Here is a 15,352-nt window from a genome sequence, read left to right on the forward strand (position 1 = left end):
GTACGTCCCAAAGATCAATTTTTTATCGCGAGAATGTGTTACAGGGACAAGATACGCCTTGGAGGTAGCACCATAAGACGTTGACTAGATAGCGGGACAAACTAAGCTTTGATAATTCGACAGAACCGTGATTCCAAACTTTTATTTATTTACTTATTTATTAGCTGCCACTTTTACGCTTGACCTGCACCGTAGAAGATATTTCAGACCGTGTTTTACAATTCTTCTTCTTATTATTAAAATCCATAGACAGGTCGTTGCGATAGTACCAACAAAAGTCCCTAGATCTCAGGCCGATCAAAAGATCGAACAGAACCCGAGATTTTTCGACCTTTGGCGTTAACTGTTCGAAGAGTTCGAATAGTGTTCAGACACAACCCTACTATTTAAAACAACTGTCGCGTGTACATGATTGAAATTACGAGCAAACAGCAGTCGTAAACAATCTTGATGAAACAATAGTCTGGTAATGTTTTGGGGCACCGAACATGGCTGCAATGTACAGCCACAGACATACATGTCTATCTGTGAGTACAGCGTAATTTTAGAGTGCCATGACCCCTTAGTTTTACCTCCATGATAATAATGATTGGTATTCAGCATAGTTATTCACTAATGAAGGCGTATTACAAGGAGTTTTTATAACATTCTACATTATTTCGAAAATTCCACAAAACAAACATTTTACACCGAGCTGTTAAACATTTTGTCTTTTTTACAACAAAAGGGTTGTACATTCGCTAAGTATAAAAGTTTCCTGAAGTCTAAATGTAAAATTGGTTTTGAAATTTACAAAAGAATCAAGATATACTCTTTGACTCAGAATTCTTTGAGTTGATAGTAATCGACAGGTTAACATCAAATTCACGTTAAATTCAAATTTCGAGAGAATCGATAATTTAGTCGATAGAACGAAAATACCGAAAACGTCAGAAACGCCGATATGGCGTCTTCACAAGACGCTTGGTACTTATCGTTGTTGGGATTAGCGGAAAATTTCAGAACTTCTAGTCCTCCTAACATTAAGTTATGCATTCAGTGTTTGCAAGCTGTGTTTAATTTTAAACCACCTCCACGAGTTGAAGCGCGGACTCACCTTCAATTAGGAAATATTTTACTGACACATACTAAGAACATTGATTTAGCGAGAACTCATTTAGAACAAGCGGTAAGGGAATTATTGTGTAAGAAGAGAAGAATGTTTTGTGGTTTGTGCATTTTCCGTCGTTGGTTGTGTCTTCAAGCAGTTAATCAGTGAGAATACGTGTGTCTTGTGAGATAGGCAAGCGATAAGGCCCGTGCTGGTGGATGTAAACAAAGCGGTAAAAGGCGGTTGATTCCGTAAATTTTCCAGTTATACACGCCACATGTATGGTTATATGACATTTGTATTGTATGTTAACTGTCATTATGTGTTAGAAGTTAATTGTCATATAATGTTATAGATATATGTGTAACATGTGCTAGACTGCCAGCGGGATTTCACGTTTGCCTGTAGCGTTTGTAATCAACTGTACTGATTGCCATTGCAGTTGTAACAGTAATGATAACTCTTGGGAGTGACATATTTGTGAAGATTACTTTCCGAATTAAAGCATATACTTATATGTTTGTAGTATATATATCCACAATAATGTCATGGAAATTTAATTCGAACCAGTGTGTGTTTATGTAATGTTCTTCTTTGAACTCGTGATTTTCACTGACAACGTGTAACATAGCCGTATTTTTACTCACTTAAGTTTTGTTACGTTGCGGTAGTAATGACAAATTCGAAACTTGTTACCTTGTAAACAGTCTTATTATGAGGGTCTTGTAAACACTGTATTTATTTCATAATTGTGTAATTCTAATTAGTAACACAAGTCATAGGTCCTTAGTGCTAAATAAATATAGATCTACAGTATGTCTTTAACGTTGAGACGGCTATTATGCAGTTAATATTATGTTAATGTAGTCCATCTTTCTCCAGTGTTATTTTGCTACTGTTTGCGACCATAGAGTGGATATGAAACCGAACAAAATTTTCCATGGTACTAATAACATAAACAACAGACAGCTAATTGCAGCAGTCATAAATGATTCTATAAAGAACATGTCATATTTAGCAGTAATTGTTATGTATGACAGGATATTCACAAGTTCTGTAAATTGTGTTGTCAGTGTTATCTGAATGTTCAGAAATAGCTGCAGTAAATAGAAAGCAGTATATTGTTAAGTTGTGCAGTGGTATGTGCTGCATACATATCTCCTTTTTGATTTAGAACTGAGATATTCAGCAAGCTTTTTGGGTATTTCTTAAAACTATATTTTGCTGAGGTGGCAAGATTTTTTTTCATACTTGGATATTGTTTAATAGTATGGGGTTTTTGGTTTAACACAAATAGCAACTGCAGTGTTAGACACTGAGAAATATTAAATGCACCAAACAGTTGCAAGTTAGTTAAATTTGTGACTGTAATATGTTTACAGTTAGCTCCTGTCCCGTCTGACTTTGTATCTGACCCTATACCTTACAAATAACATGCTACATTGCAGAGAGTATATCAGGCACCACCAAAACACTCCCTCCACCCCTGCCTCACCCATTTTTCATTTGCAAATGGTGCATGGGCAAAATTAGTTCATAATCTTCCATACAAGCAAGACCTTTAAGTTACATTCTTTTTTCTTTTACTATCATGGTTCCTTTTCCTTTGCGGGGGGGGGGGGGGGCATTGTTGTATTGCTTAACTTATCTTTTGAGTTGTGGAATAGCTACTTTAATCAGTATCACAAGGCCTCCAGAGATCTAACAATTACCACAGTAGAGATTATAAAAAAAAATCTTATCTGTAGGAAGAATCATCTGACTGTGGATGATGCCTTTAGAATTATTAGAGAAAGTTGAAAGTATTGCTTTTGGACTAACATTTTACTTTTTGTGTGTTTTGTCATTCGAGGATGTGTTGAACGGTGGCTGACATTGTTATTTCACACATTGGAGCCGGGAAATGGATAAATGCATTTCATTTGGCGTGAATTAAAAAGCAATGCTTGAGTAGTGTGTATAATTAGCAAACATCAATTTTTGTGGTATATGTCATTGAGAAGTTAATATTTTCATGTGATTGCCTAATGAGTGAACTCCACTGTAATAAATAGTCTACTGGTTATATATTTTTGTGAGGCAACCTACAAAATTTTTTTATGAACCCCAAAAAGTTTTACATTTGAATGAACACATTGCAGTTTATCTTCTTAGTCCTATTTTATCATGTGGAAGCACACAATTTCACAGATGCTATTTCTAGGTCTGCACTGCTCTCCAGCAAAGACTGCCAATATGCACCACTAGGCTGAAACACTTAGATTACAATTGTTGATTAGCAACAGAAATGATCTGTGCTACTGTCATGTCAGTTGCTGATTTCTTTCACTTGAATTATTTTTTTGTATCATGTACTACAGTTATTTTGTGGGTTATATTATTAGCTGTCAGAAACTGTTCTCAATAGACTGCGGGCATAGGATATGGAAACCAGATGTTATCAATTAACATACTTTGTATTTACTATCCGTTTTGATCCATTACCTACATTAATACCACATTGGGCATGCATTGTTAGAGGCAACTAATCTCTCCATTTCCACATAAAGGTAGGAAGTGAGTTGTGTACTATTAAGAAAAAGGATATTGATGTTTCTTCAAGAAGAGTGAGTTGTGCTGTGAAAATGTGTTTTGTAGCTAATTTTTACTAGTATGATGTGCAGCAGTTTGTTTCAACAGTCTCTGTTTTTAATATAAATAACATAAAAGTCAATCAGATGACAAAAAATTTGGTATTTGTTGGCTGAATTTAATGAAAATGTCGAGTATTGATGGAGCATGAAATGTGAAGGGATGACAGATAACTACTCATACAACAATAGTTGACATAAAATACACAGCACTGAATGTGTATCTTTTTGTAATTATTTTTCAAAATAAATGTCATCTATCTGATGAATGGTACCTGTTATCCTTCCTTATTGAATGTTTTTCTCCGTTTAGAATGACTAAGGTTGTTGTAGTTTGCTATTATTGTGATGTAAAATGAATATCAGTTGGTAACTAACACAGTACATATTGTACTGATTGACAATGATGTACATTTGGAAGAAAATTGTTTGGTTTTCTCCATGAATAGTCTACTGAGTTAGGATGTCAATGATTGTGTATTCATGAAAGAGTGACGTCTTGTTCCTCGGAGGAGTTTAAATTGCTGGTCAGTTCTGTCATATTGTTTCCATTCTTTTGTATTAATACAGAGTATGGATGAAGGTGAGTTCAAATTAAAAAGAAAATCTGCTGATTGAAATGAATATTGAAGGTGTTTAAAGTCCACGGTTACAGTTGGAAAATGGTGTGTACAAGCTATTGAAATTACCAATACAAGACAAGTGTTTGATCAGACATGAACCAACATTGTAAGTCTTATAAAGTAATGCTGGAGACATAATCATCAAAAATCTGTTGATATGAGTGCTACTTAGTAACAATATGTGGATGATGGCTTCCAGAATTTATTGCTGTTACAACTGCAAAAATGTAATGATTGGCCCAGTAATGGGTGAAATCTACAGCTCAGTGTGGAACCAGAGTGGCAGTGGCCTTCTCTTGCATGTTTTATTGTAGCAAGGAGGTATAACTTTCCATATGCTGGGAAGTGAATTCTTTAAAATAAATGTAAAGTTTGGATTATCTGTAAGTGCTGCTGTTTTTCATGTGTGTAGTCAGCATGTCTTAAATCTCTTTTTTCAAGTGTTTTTACACTCTAATAGCTATTTTATTGCTATATTTACATGACATGTTTGGTGAACAAGAATGAAGTAATAACTTTTTTATTTCAGTGGCTGTTATCTCAGATGATTAATACTTTTGACGATGTGAAATTTGAAGCTGCAAGTGTGTTAGCAGAGTTATATGAACAATTACAACAATCAAATTTATCAAAACCCATCCTTAGGAAAGCCATAGAGCTATCGCAGCATAGTGTGTACTGGCACTGTAGACTGATATTTCAACTAGCGGTAAGTCTTTGTTTTTTATGATTACATTAGTGCGTAGCTTTATATAGTTTGTCGCAATTCTGTGGACAGTTGTAGATTATTGCTGAGGCCCTCTAGAATTACCAACTTAACCACCTGAAGACAGTTATGAGTAAATGCTGCAGTCCTCGAGAGCCTCAGCCATACTGACTGTCACAAAGTCGGAAATAGTTATGTATTAATGTCACTGGGTTATGTGGATGTCCATATTATCTGTTAAGGCCAATGGGGACCATGCAGGGAGTTGTTGCAGTTCTTCTGCACCAAAAATTTGTTCATTTTTTATGAATGAATTTGCTTCCACTCCAATGTCCTCAGTGTACTATGTTGCCTTTTTAGTTATTCATCATGATTTATCCCATTTATCTATTTCTCTAGCTTATTATTCCATGGTTTTGTACTTTGTACTACTTTCAGTTTTTACTTTCCTCTGCATCTGTGATGTGACATTATAATACATTAAGTCATAAAGTACTTTGGAATGAATGGCAGCCATGCTGTAAGGAGAATGACAGTACTTGGCAACAGAGGGACAAGGTGGTATGTAGTGATAGGAATAGCAGATTATGTTCTAATGGAAGTTTAGTTTGAAAGAGGAAACATCGAAAGTCAATTTTATTGAGACTGGGAACTAATAAAAATCTTTATAACAAGGCTCTGGTAACTTAGTGATATTGGTATTTCAATATTTTAGGATGTCCAAGATTGCATCTTGGTATAATCACCACTAAAACTAATGGCTTTAGATAGGTTATGTGTGGTTCAAAGCTAATAGATTGCTGTTGGGTCGAGCAGTCAAGCAATTGCTCCACTGTTTTGCTCAGGACTTGGCTTGTTTTGGATGTATTGCTTGTGCTATTGCTATCCTGCTGATAACCATGCCACATTTGCAGGTAGCACATCTGAAACATTTTGTGGTAGGTAACAGCTGATCATCCACAAAAAATGAAAGACTTTGATTGACATACATTTATTTGATTGACCCATAGTGATGAAAATATTGTATTAGTTTGCAAAGATAGGCATTTGCAGTTGTTGCTCCGAAACTGCATACAAAATACAAAAGGTGTCTACAGCCTATAAATTTAGTTTGGTATACAAATATGGTAAAACATGGAGACAGATGGTTAGCCAGTACTTATTTTCAGAAGGTGCCTTGTTTAGTACTACAGATAGAAACAAAGTAGGAAATAGTATCCTAGCATGTTCTTTCTTCAGGAAGGTAAGAGAGATCGGTTCTGGAAGACTGGAAAAGGGACATGGTGAGGCCACACAAACCATAGATTGAGAGGGTTCTGTTTGAGGGAATGACAGGAGGCAAAGGTCTCAAGACCCCAAGCAATCCCTCTGTGTCCATGCATGTGTATGAATTGTTGTTGTGGTATTTTCAGTTTTGAACTGTAAGTTGTGGTTGTGTCTTAAGTTCGAAGGCTAATTTGATGCAGCTCTCTACATGAGACAAGCCTGTGCAAGCCTCTTTGTATCTGTGTACTTGCTACAACGTGAACTCATCTGAATCTGCTTAGTGTAGTCAAGTCTGGGCCTCACTTCACAATTCCTTCCCCCTACCCCTCTCTGTACTTCCTTCTGTTATCGAACTGACAGTCCCTTGGTGCCTCTTGATGTGTTTTATTAACTGATCCTTTCTTTCAGTGAAGCTGTGCCAGAAGTTTCTTTTTGCCCAGTTTGATTCACTGCATCTTCATTTGTTACTTGCTCCACCGATCTAATCTTCAGCATTCTTCTGTAGCATCATAGTTGAAAAGCTTCAGACCTCTTCTTTGTGAACTGCTTATTGTGTATATTTCCTTTCCACACAGGGCTACACTCCAGACAAATACTTTCAGAAAAGATTTCTTAATGCATAACTTCATATCAGATGTCAACAAATCTCTCCTTTTAAGGAATGCTTTGCTTGTCATGTGAAAACACAATTTATTTGAAACAACATAATCATGAACTGTGAAGAACATCTGTGTATTTCGTTTGAAGTTTGTACACAATGTGAATAATCAAAGAGTTTCCACTACATGTAAAATGTAGCACACAATTTGCTACCCACATCACCCCCTAAATGTCAGTGATAATTAGTGTTTGAGCATACACGGCGCCCAGGACGAGTTGTCACTGAATGTTTACTTTGAAACACAGGTTGTGCTGGTGGATGTTGGGGGCAAGGAACAGTATACCACATGACAATGTAGCTGATAGGGTGTTTCTGCTGTGCCTGCCTGTGGCATTCACTTCATGATGTGCATAGATTTAGCATTGATTTTCGTCTTAGTTTACGTATAATGAATTTACTTAGCCACTGTAATATCCATTATGGATGGCATAAAGCAAACACAACAGTATTACATTAAGAAGCAACAGAGATAGTTTTCTGATTTTATAAATCATACCCTAGTGAGTGTTCTGCTGTGGTGTCCCAGTACTGTATATATGGATCATCATATACTGGTTAGAGAGGTATTTGAATGGCATCTTATCAGCCAAAAACTTGTTTGCAGGTCTGTAAGTCATAGCAAATAAGTTGTTGCTATATAGAATGTTCTTTTGAATCAGCCAGAAGGACTTTTCAAGCATGTGATGTTAGATGATGTACGATATCTGGGGCTTCTATAGTATTCTTTGATGTGTTAGTGAAGAATTCTCCAGGCAGTCTGAATGTTTGTACTTACAGTAATTCAGCGATTGCCTCACAGAGATTTTCTTTGAAAGGTGTTTGGAGGCATTGTGGGGTAATAGTGAGGCTTTCAGTCCAATACTCTGTTGCATGGCATCTGAGTAATGCCTTCAATTGTTGGCAGAGTCATTCCAAGAGACCACTAGCAGCAGGGTGGCAGGCACAGTTTCAAATTCAGTTCATACCAAGCAATTTTGAAAGGGCTTTAAAGGCCCGAATTGTTTGCCCTGGTCAGTAGTGTCACAAGGGGAAATACCAAAGTGAGCAATCCACTTGTGAGAGAAGGTTGTGTTTTCACTTGCTGCTGTTGCCTCTTTCATTGGATAAGCTTCAGGTCAGTGAGAGAAATTGTGAATCACTATCAGGCAGTATTTATATTCTTCTGGTAAAGGTCCAGTACTGCCAGTGTGGTCATGCTCAAATCGTTGTCTCGATGAGGTGAAAGTACCGACTGGCACCAAAGTTATTTTGTCATGCTGACAAGCATTGCACTAGTGACATTTACCTTTCTAGATATTTGGTCAAGCAAATGCCTTTTCCACTAGTCATACATTAGTTCTTACTCCTGGATGGGAGAGGCTGTGAAAGGAGGACATTCTTTGATTGCAGATATGTACTGTAAGAAACAGTTGATCTTGTAACATTGATATGGCGTAGTTCACATATTGTAGTGGGTAGTGGAAAATGAGAAATAGCTGCAACTCCGTCATGAGGTGGGAGGATTCTTTGTGCAGTGATAAGGTACCTTAAACTTTTTACTTCTGTCATTCCAAAGGTACGTTTTAATAGGTTAATCACTGATAGGAATGTTGTAACTGAATGTTACTATCAATTCAGCGGAAACAGCCACCATAGCAGAAACTGAGTTTGCTAATGTAGTTCAATAAATGTGGCATGCCATAACCACCAAGTTAAACACTTATGAAGTCAGAATGTTGTCTTCTCAGTGGCCGTTATCAGACTGTACGGCATCCTGGTGGACGTGGTGTGCAAGCAGAAAGTGGTCCGAATTTGTGGGCGCCATTGAGAGGCTGCTGTTCAGAACGATGACCCTGACATTTGCCCCATCACCACGGATAACCTGCAGGAAGCCACAGTAAGGAGACGGCTGGTCAAGTCTTTGCCATTTTGACATCCATAGGCTGGTCTGAGATACGAAGTGTGATGTCAACTTCCATTAGTTCATTGCTGGCTGGATGCAGCTGGCCCCTACTGCTGCAGATGCTGGTGGGGACGGCTTTCAGCTGCATCACAAGGTCCCTCAAGCAGCTGGTTGCATGTAGGTCTTCTGCCTCTGTAAAAAAAAACAGCCCAGGACTTCTGCTTATATGCATGTGGGTGCGGTGCGACCTGCTATGATTTTACTGCACTGCACATAGTGATACCATGTGAACATTTAATTGTAAACATAACATCGCTTATATATTGAAATGAGTACCAGATCGTTCAGTTAAAAAAAAGTCTCGGTTTGTGGGTGCATGAGTGACTTTAAAATTGACATTAATGTTTGATACAGTCTTCCATAGAATTTCTGTGCAGGAGACTGTGCATTGTGTGGAGTTGCTCTGTACTGAGAGAGGAAGATAAATCAAGCAGTGTCTCTTATTATTTTGGTGAACCAACTTAACCTTGTGTGACTTAAGATTTCGTATGAATCTTTCAGCAAGTTCGTTGGCCTCAGGATGAAATAGTGCAGTCCTGAAGTGTGAAATGCGTTAGTTTCATAAAATAGTTTAAATTCCCGATAAGAAAATTGTGAGCCATTGTCAGTGACAATAGATTTTGGTAATACTTCACTAGAGAAGACCTTTGACAAAGCCCGAATAGTTTTTGTGGACTGTATGATGTCTGTATCACAGAGGGAAGTTTGGAGAAAGCATTGATGAGGATGAGCATGAACCAGTAGCTTCTGGGAAATGCTCCTGCAAAATCAATATTCAAACATCACCAGATGCCCAGGGTTCTGATGCCTGTAACCACGGAAACTATTGTCGAGGGGATTGGACTGGTATTATTGATGTAAGCAGCATTTAGCCAACATAATTTCAATGTTTTTGGGAAAAACTACATTTTGTCTGTGGAGTTCGTGATTGATTCTTTTGTAAATTGCGTCCATAAACAAACAAAAAAATTTACGTCATTTCAATGTTTTCATTAGCATTTTTCCAGGAGCAGTGCTCGGTATGAACTACGCTCCAGTTGCATTGCTGTAGTGTCTGCAGTACCTTCAATTTAAGACCACAGAGATAACCATTCGTGTCTTCCCTGACTGTGAATGTGCCAGAATCACACCTTTGTCCACTGTAAGTGCATGCCTAATATTCCAGTAGGATTGGCTCTGGTTGATTAAGGAATTTCTTATCATTAGGCCTCTCTGTTTGAATATACTGTTTAATATTAGACAAAAGAGGATACTTAGGCACATGTTTGGAAGTTAAATTTGAGTTAACTGGTACCATAATTGCATCGAAAAATTTTCATTTTAGCTTTCAGACTTCTCTTTCTTCCTGTCTGTTGTGTTATTCATCTGATAGTGTAATGAGACTGTTTTCTTAGTTCTGTGTAGCACTTCTCGTTCTATTCTTCCATTACTACTTAATTTGAAGTCAAGATATTTAAAACTGTCTACTTTTCTAAGAGGCTTTCTGTTAAGAGTATATGTTGTTCTTCCTGTCTGTTCTGTTTCAGAACCCACATTACTTGGCTTTTATGTGCATTCCTTCTTCTTCAGTCCTTCTTACCATTCCACTAAGGCCTGTTGGAACGGTTGTGGTGTGTCACCCACCAATACTGTATCTTCTGCATAGAGCAAAGTTCCCAGATAGACTGCTCATAGCCTCCACATTTCAAGCTGTGTTCTGTTGGTTCACTTCTTGCATGTTTTTGTTACTTCATCTGAAAAAATTAATAGAGAGTAAGAAGCTGAGGCCATCACCTTGCTTGATTCCTTTCTCCATTGGGAATTCTCCTTATCTTTCACTGTCAATACGATCGTACCCACCAGTTGTTCATACGACCTCTTCACAGCATTCAGCCATTTCAGTGGCACTTTCTTTGCTACCAATGCTTCCCACACTTACTGCCTTGACAAGGCATCAGATGCTGCTTTAAGATTGAGGAATGCGAGATAAAGGTCTCTGTTCTTGTCTGTTCTCTTCTCCAAAATCGTTGTTATAGTGTACATGTGGTTCTGCTTTCTCCCCTATTCCTTTTCCACCACCATTTTCAACTACCTCTCCAATATACGAGTATGTATTTTGTAGACTAATGATAATACACAGATAGCCCTGAGTTGAAAGAAATGCACTAGTCTTCATTGCATTTTAAATTGGATGCTTGTAGAATTTTGAAAGCAGATTCCAAACTCTGTAAGAATTCCTGTGGAGTTGTGGCTGAGACAGTTGTCTCAAGGTAGTTCACAACATTTGGAGCTTTCCAAATTAATTGTTCTAAATAGTGCTGGAACAAGCTTGGTGGCTGGCTATGCAGAAGTATAACTTTTATTGTGTCTTGGTGATTCAGATTCCCTGCGTATTGATAGGGAGAACAAGTCAGAGATTCTTGGGCTTCAGGCAATAGCTGCAGCTTGTAACTGTGGGAAGTGCAGCAGCTGCAGCAAGAATGTCATGTGGCACTGCATTCTGATGAGTGTTTACTGCTGAATACAGCAGCTCGGCTATTGCTAGCCAGTCTCTTGCTAGTCACTGAAAACGTTAGTTGCACGCCATTGAATGATAGAGATTTGACCTTGGCTGATTCACCTTTGTGATTTGGATCGATCCCTGGATTGTTATATGTGCTTAAGATGGCTTTGCTATGCTCTGAACTTGTTTTGGTTGTTCATTCATGAGCAGTCACAGTTTATTTCCATTGATCTCGATGTTACCACCAGTGCGAGTTGTTATAAACTGAACTCTACCTACACAGAATAGGATAGCAGAGAACCTCTTCTAACAGTAGAGACCAAATTAAGTAACCACTGTGCTAGATTCTACGTGGGCATGACAACCAACAAGCTGTCTGTCCGCATGACTTGCCACCAAAACAGTGGCCAAGAAACAGCTGGACCACCCTGTTGCTGAGCACACCGCCCAACAAGATGTCCTTCATTTCAATGACTGCTTCACAATCTGTGCCATCTGGATCCTTCTCACCAACACCAGATTTTCTGAATTGCACAGGTGGGAACTCTCCCTGCAATATATCCTATGTTCCCATAACCCTCCTGGTCTCAACCTTCGTTAGTCATTGCCCTTCCCCATCTAACCCCTTCCCTGTTCCCATTCCAGCACTACACAGCCCTCTAGTCCATCAACGCACCCAGTCTTTTTACTTCTCTCCTTTTCCGCTACCCACCCCCCTTCCCCCGCCCTCTGTCTAACCACCTGGCTGCACCTAGCTGCCCCACTCTCCATTTCGTCCCTGCATGCCCCCAGCAGCACTTTACCATCCCCTACCCCACCCTGCTATCTTTCCCCCTCCCTGCCCCAGCCTCCTCCAATCTCCACCCAGTTGCCTCTTCCATAATCCCTGCTGCTCACAGTCTGGTTCCAGCAGCCAGAGACTGTGTCATGTATGTGTCAGTTGTGTTTGCTTGAGTGTGTGCATGTTGTCTAATTTTGACAAAAGCCTTGTTGGCTAAAAGCTAATTGTGTGACAGCTTTTTTGTCATGCCTTTCTTTAACTCAGCATCTCCGCTATGTGGTGAGTAGCAAATATCTTTTTCACTATATTGTTGCATTCCATCCAGGATTTTCCATTGTTTGATTTGGCAGCAGCAACATAGATTTGTGGGTCAAAATATTTTCCAAACATTCCTTTGATGTCAGAACAAGATAGGGTCACAGGTTCACATGTAGGTGACCATTTCTGAAGAAGTTGAAATGCAATAGGGCTTGTATATGCTAATAAAACTGTTCTTTGATCCACATCACTTCAAATCTAATGTATGAGTAGAGCTGTCTCAGGTGCTGGATATAGTTGTTTCAGGCCTCAGCATTTCTGATCAAATGCCAGAAAGGCTGGCAGCAGAATATTAAATTGCTTGGCCACCACCCTTGTTCTTTTGAAGTCTGGTTGACTGCGGAACCATGAACTCCTGTGTTGCTGGCATGTGTTGTAGCATGGGCTGTAGGGGTGGTTCCAGTTGGGCCATGCCATGCTCAGAACAGTTTACAAAGTTAACAAATATCTCCTGGAAAGAAAATGGATTAGCAATTTTAGAATCTAACAATCACAGAAAAAGAAACCACATAGTGTGTCACAAAAATCAAAGTAATGAATCAAGCAGTGGGAAGTCCAGGTTGAAATATTAATAATATTATGAAAAGGATAGATTTGTACTTACCATGTCCTGAGTGGCTGACAGGCACAGTGAAATGACTGTTACACATTGAGCTTTAGGCGAAAGCTTCCTTCAGAAAAGAAAACTTCCGCACAAGCAAGCACACCTCACACGCACAAGTGCTATTTCCGGCCACTCTGGCTGGAATGCAGCTGTTGTCTTGAATGAAAGCAGCAGTCCAGCGTGCAGCGGGAAAAGCAGGGTACAGTTGGAGGGGGAGGGAAGAAGGGCGCTGTCTGGTGGAGTGTGGTGCTGGGAGTAGATGGTGGCAGGACAAGGCTGCCAGGTGCGGTGGTGGGAGGCTGTGGGGGAGGAAGGGAGGCAGATAGGGTGTGGAAAAGGTGAGGTGCAGAGAAGGATAAAAGACTGTAGGGTGCATTGGCAGAGAGCAGCACACAATGAAGGTTAGGAGACGTGAATTGGGAGGAGGTGATAGGACAGAGGGGTCACATACTGTTGGGTGGAGGTTGTGGGGACAGTAGGTTACCATACATTTAGGTTAGGATGATTTTGGGGGCAGGGAATGTATTCAAGGATGACTCCCACCTGTGCAATTCAGAAAAGTTGGTGGTGGAGGGGAGGATCCAGTTGGCCCAGTTGTGAAGCAGCAATTGAAATAGTTGGTAGTCATACCAATATAAAAAGCTGTGCAATGACTACTGAAGGGCTGGTATATGACTTGGCTGTTCTCACAGGTGGCCTTGAAAGGGTCTCCCACAGGGCTATTGAACCCTGTGGCAAGGGGTTCGGTGTGGGAGTGGCATAAGGATGGAGTAGTGTGTTGTGGAGTTTGGGTGGCTGAGAGAATAGAAATTAAGGAGGGATGGGAAGGGTCTTGGTTAGGTTATCCCTTGTTTCAGGACACAGATAATCAAAGCCTTTAAGGAGGATGTGGTTCTGTTGTTCCAGTCTGGGTTGTATTGGGTGTCAAAGGGTCACTACTTTGGTGCTGGTTCTTTGTGACAGTACTAGTATTTGGCAGTGTGTGGTGATATGGCTTGGGAACGCTATTGGAAGACTAGTTCTGGGGGATAGAAGCTGCCCTACCTCCAGCGTACTGGGCAAGGGAATTCTTTTCACTGCAGGTGCACCATTCCTGAGTGGGCAGGCAGTACGGAAGGGATTTTTTTGATGTGGAAGGGATGGCAGCTGTCAAAGTGCAGGTATTTTTGTTGGGTAGTGGGTTTAATATGGACGGAGGTGGGGAATGGAGCCATCAGAGAGGAGGCAGTCAACATCTGGAAAGGTAGCACACTGGGTTGAGGAGGACCAGGAAATGCGGACGAGAGAGATGATGTTGGGGTTATGAAGGAATGAAGGTAGTGTGTCCTGGCCCTGAGTCCAGGTCAAGAAGATATCATCTATGAACCTAGACCAGACCCGGTGTTTTGGGAGGCTAGGAAGGTTTTCTTTAGATGGCTCATAAACAGGTTGGAACAGGAAGATGCTCTGCAGTGCCCATGGCTGTGCTGCAGATTTGTTTGTGTACCTCGCTTTGATAGGTGTAGTTGTATGCCAGGATAAAGTTGGTAAAATGGTGTTAATGTTTGCAGCCATTTTTCTCAATTGCTAATATTAATTTCAATTATGTTTTGTCATAAAGATGAGAAAACTTCTGTCTTTTGCACTGAAATTCATTCTTGAATACCAGACATGTGTTGCCTACTCAAGTTAGGTATCTTCAGTGGTCCGTATGGTAAGGTGTGTGATGACAGTGGTAGCGGGTTTGGAGTGTGAAGGACATTGGGAGAGATAGTGTTCACTAGCAGCAAGACCATGGGCATGAGGGATGTTGATGTATAAGGAAATGGTGTCACAGAGATAAGTAGGGATTTAGGAGGTAAAGGAATGGGGATGGTGGAGGGTTGGTGAAGGAAGTGGTGGTATCTTTGATGTGGGAAGTTAGATTTCGGACAAGTGGTTGGAGGTGTTGGTCAATGATGGCCAAAATTCTTTCAGTGGGGACCAGTACCCAGCTACAATGGGGTGTCCAGGATTGTCGGATTTGTGGATTTTGGGGAACATGTAAATGGTGCGTGTTTCAGGATGTCATAGGGGGAGGAGGGAAATGCATTCAGGGGAGAGGTTCTGGGAGGGGCCTAAGGTGTTAAGCAAGAATTGGAGGTTATGTTGGTTTCTGGGATGGGATCACTCTGGCAGAGTTCTTAGGTGGAGGAGTCAGACAATTGGCAGAGGCCTTCCGCCAGATAGTCATTGTGATTCATAATGACAGGGTGGACTTTTTGTCTGCA

At 40.0% G+C, this 15,352-nt stretch overlaps 1 protein-coding gene across 1 annotated transcript in view; it reads left to right on the top strand.

Annotated features, from left to right (window-relative positions):
- Window positions 1–938: 938 nt before the first annotated feature.
- LOC126484152 (MAU2 chromatid cohesion factor homolog) overlaps window positions 939–15,352 on the top strand; it is a 190,748-nt gene continuing 176,334 nt past the window's right edge. Inside the window, exons 1-2 of the mRNA XM_050107550.1 lie at window positions 939–1,168; window positions 4,873–5,052. Coding sequence (XP_049963507.1) covers window positions 944–1,168; window positions 4,873–5,052 — 405 coding nt within the window. The 5' untranslated portion in view covers window positions 939–943. The remainder of the gene's footprint in view (window positions 1,169–4,872; window positions 5,053–15,352) is intronic.

The sequence above is a fragment of the Schistocerca serialis genome, chromosome 6, assembly GCF_023864345.2.
Source record: "Schistocerca serialis cubense isolate TAMUIC-IGC-003099 chromosome 6, iqSchSeri2.2, whole genome shotgun sequence".
NCBI lineage: Eukaryota > Metazoa > Arthropoda > Insecta > Orthoptera > Acrididae > Schistocerca > Schistocerca serialis.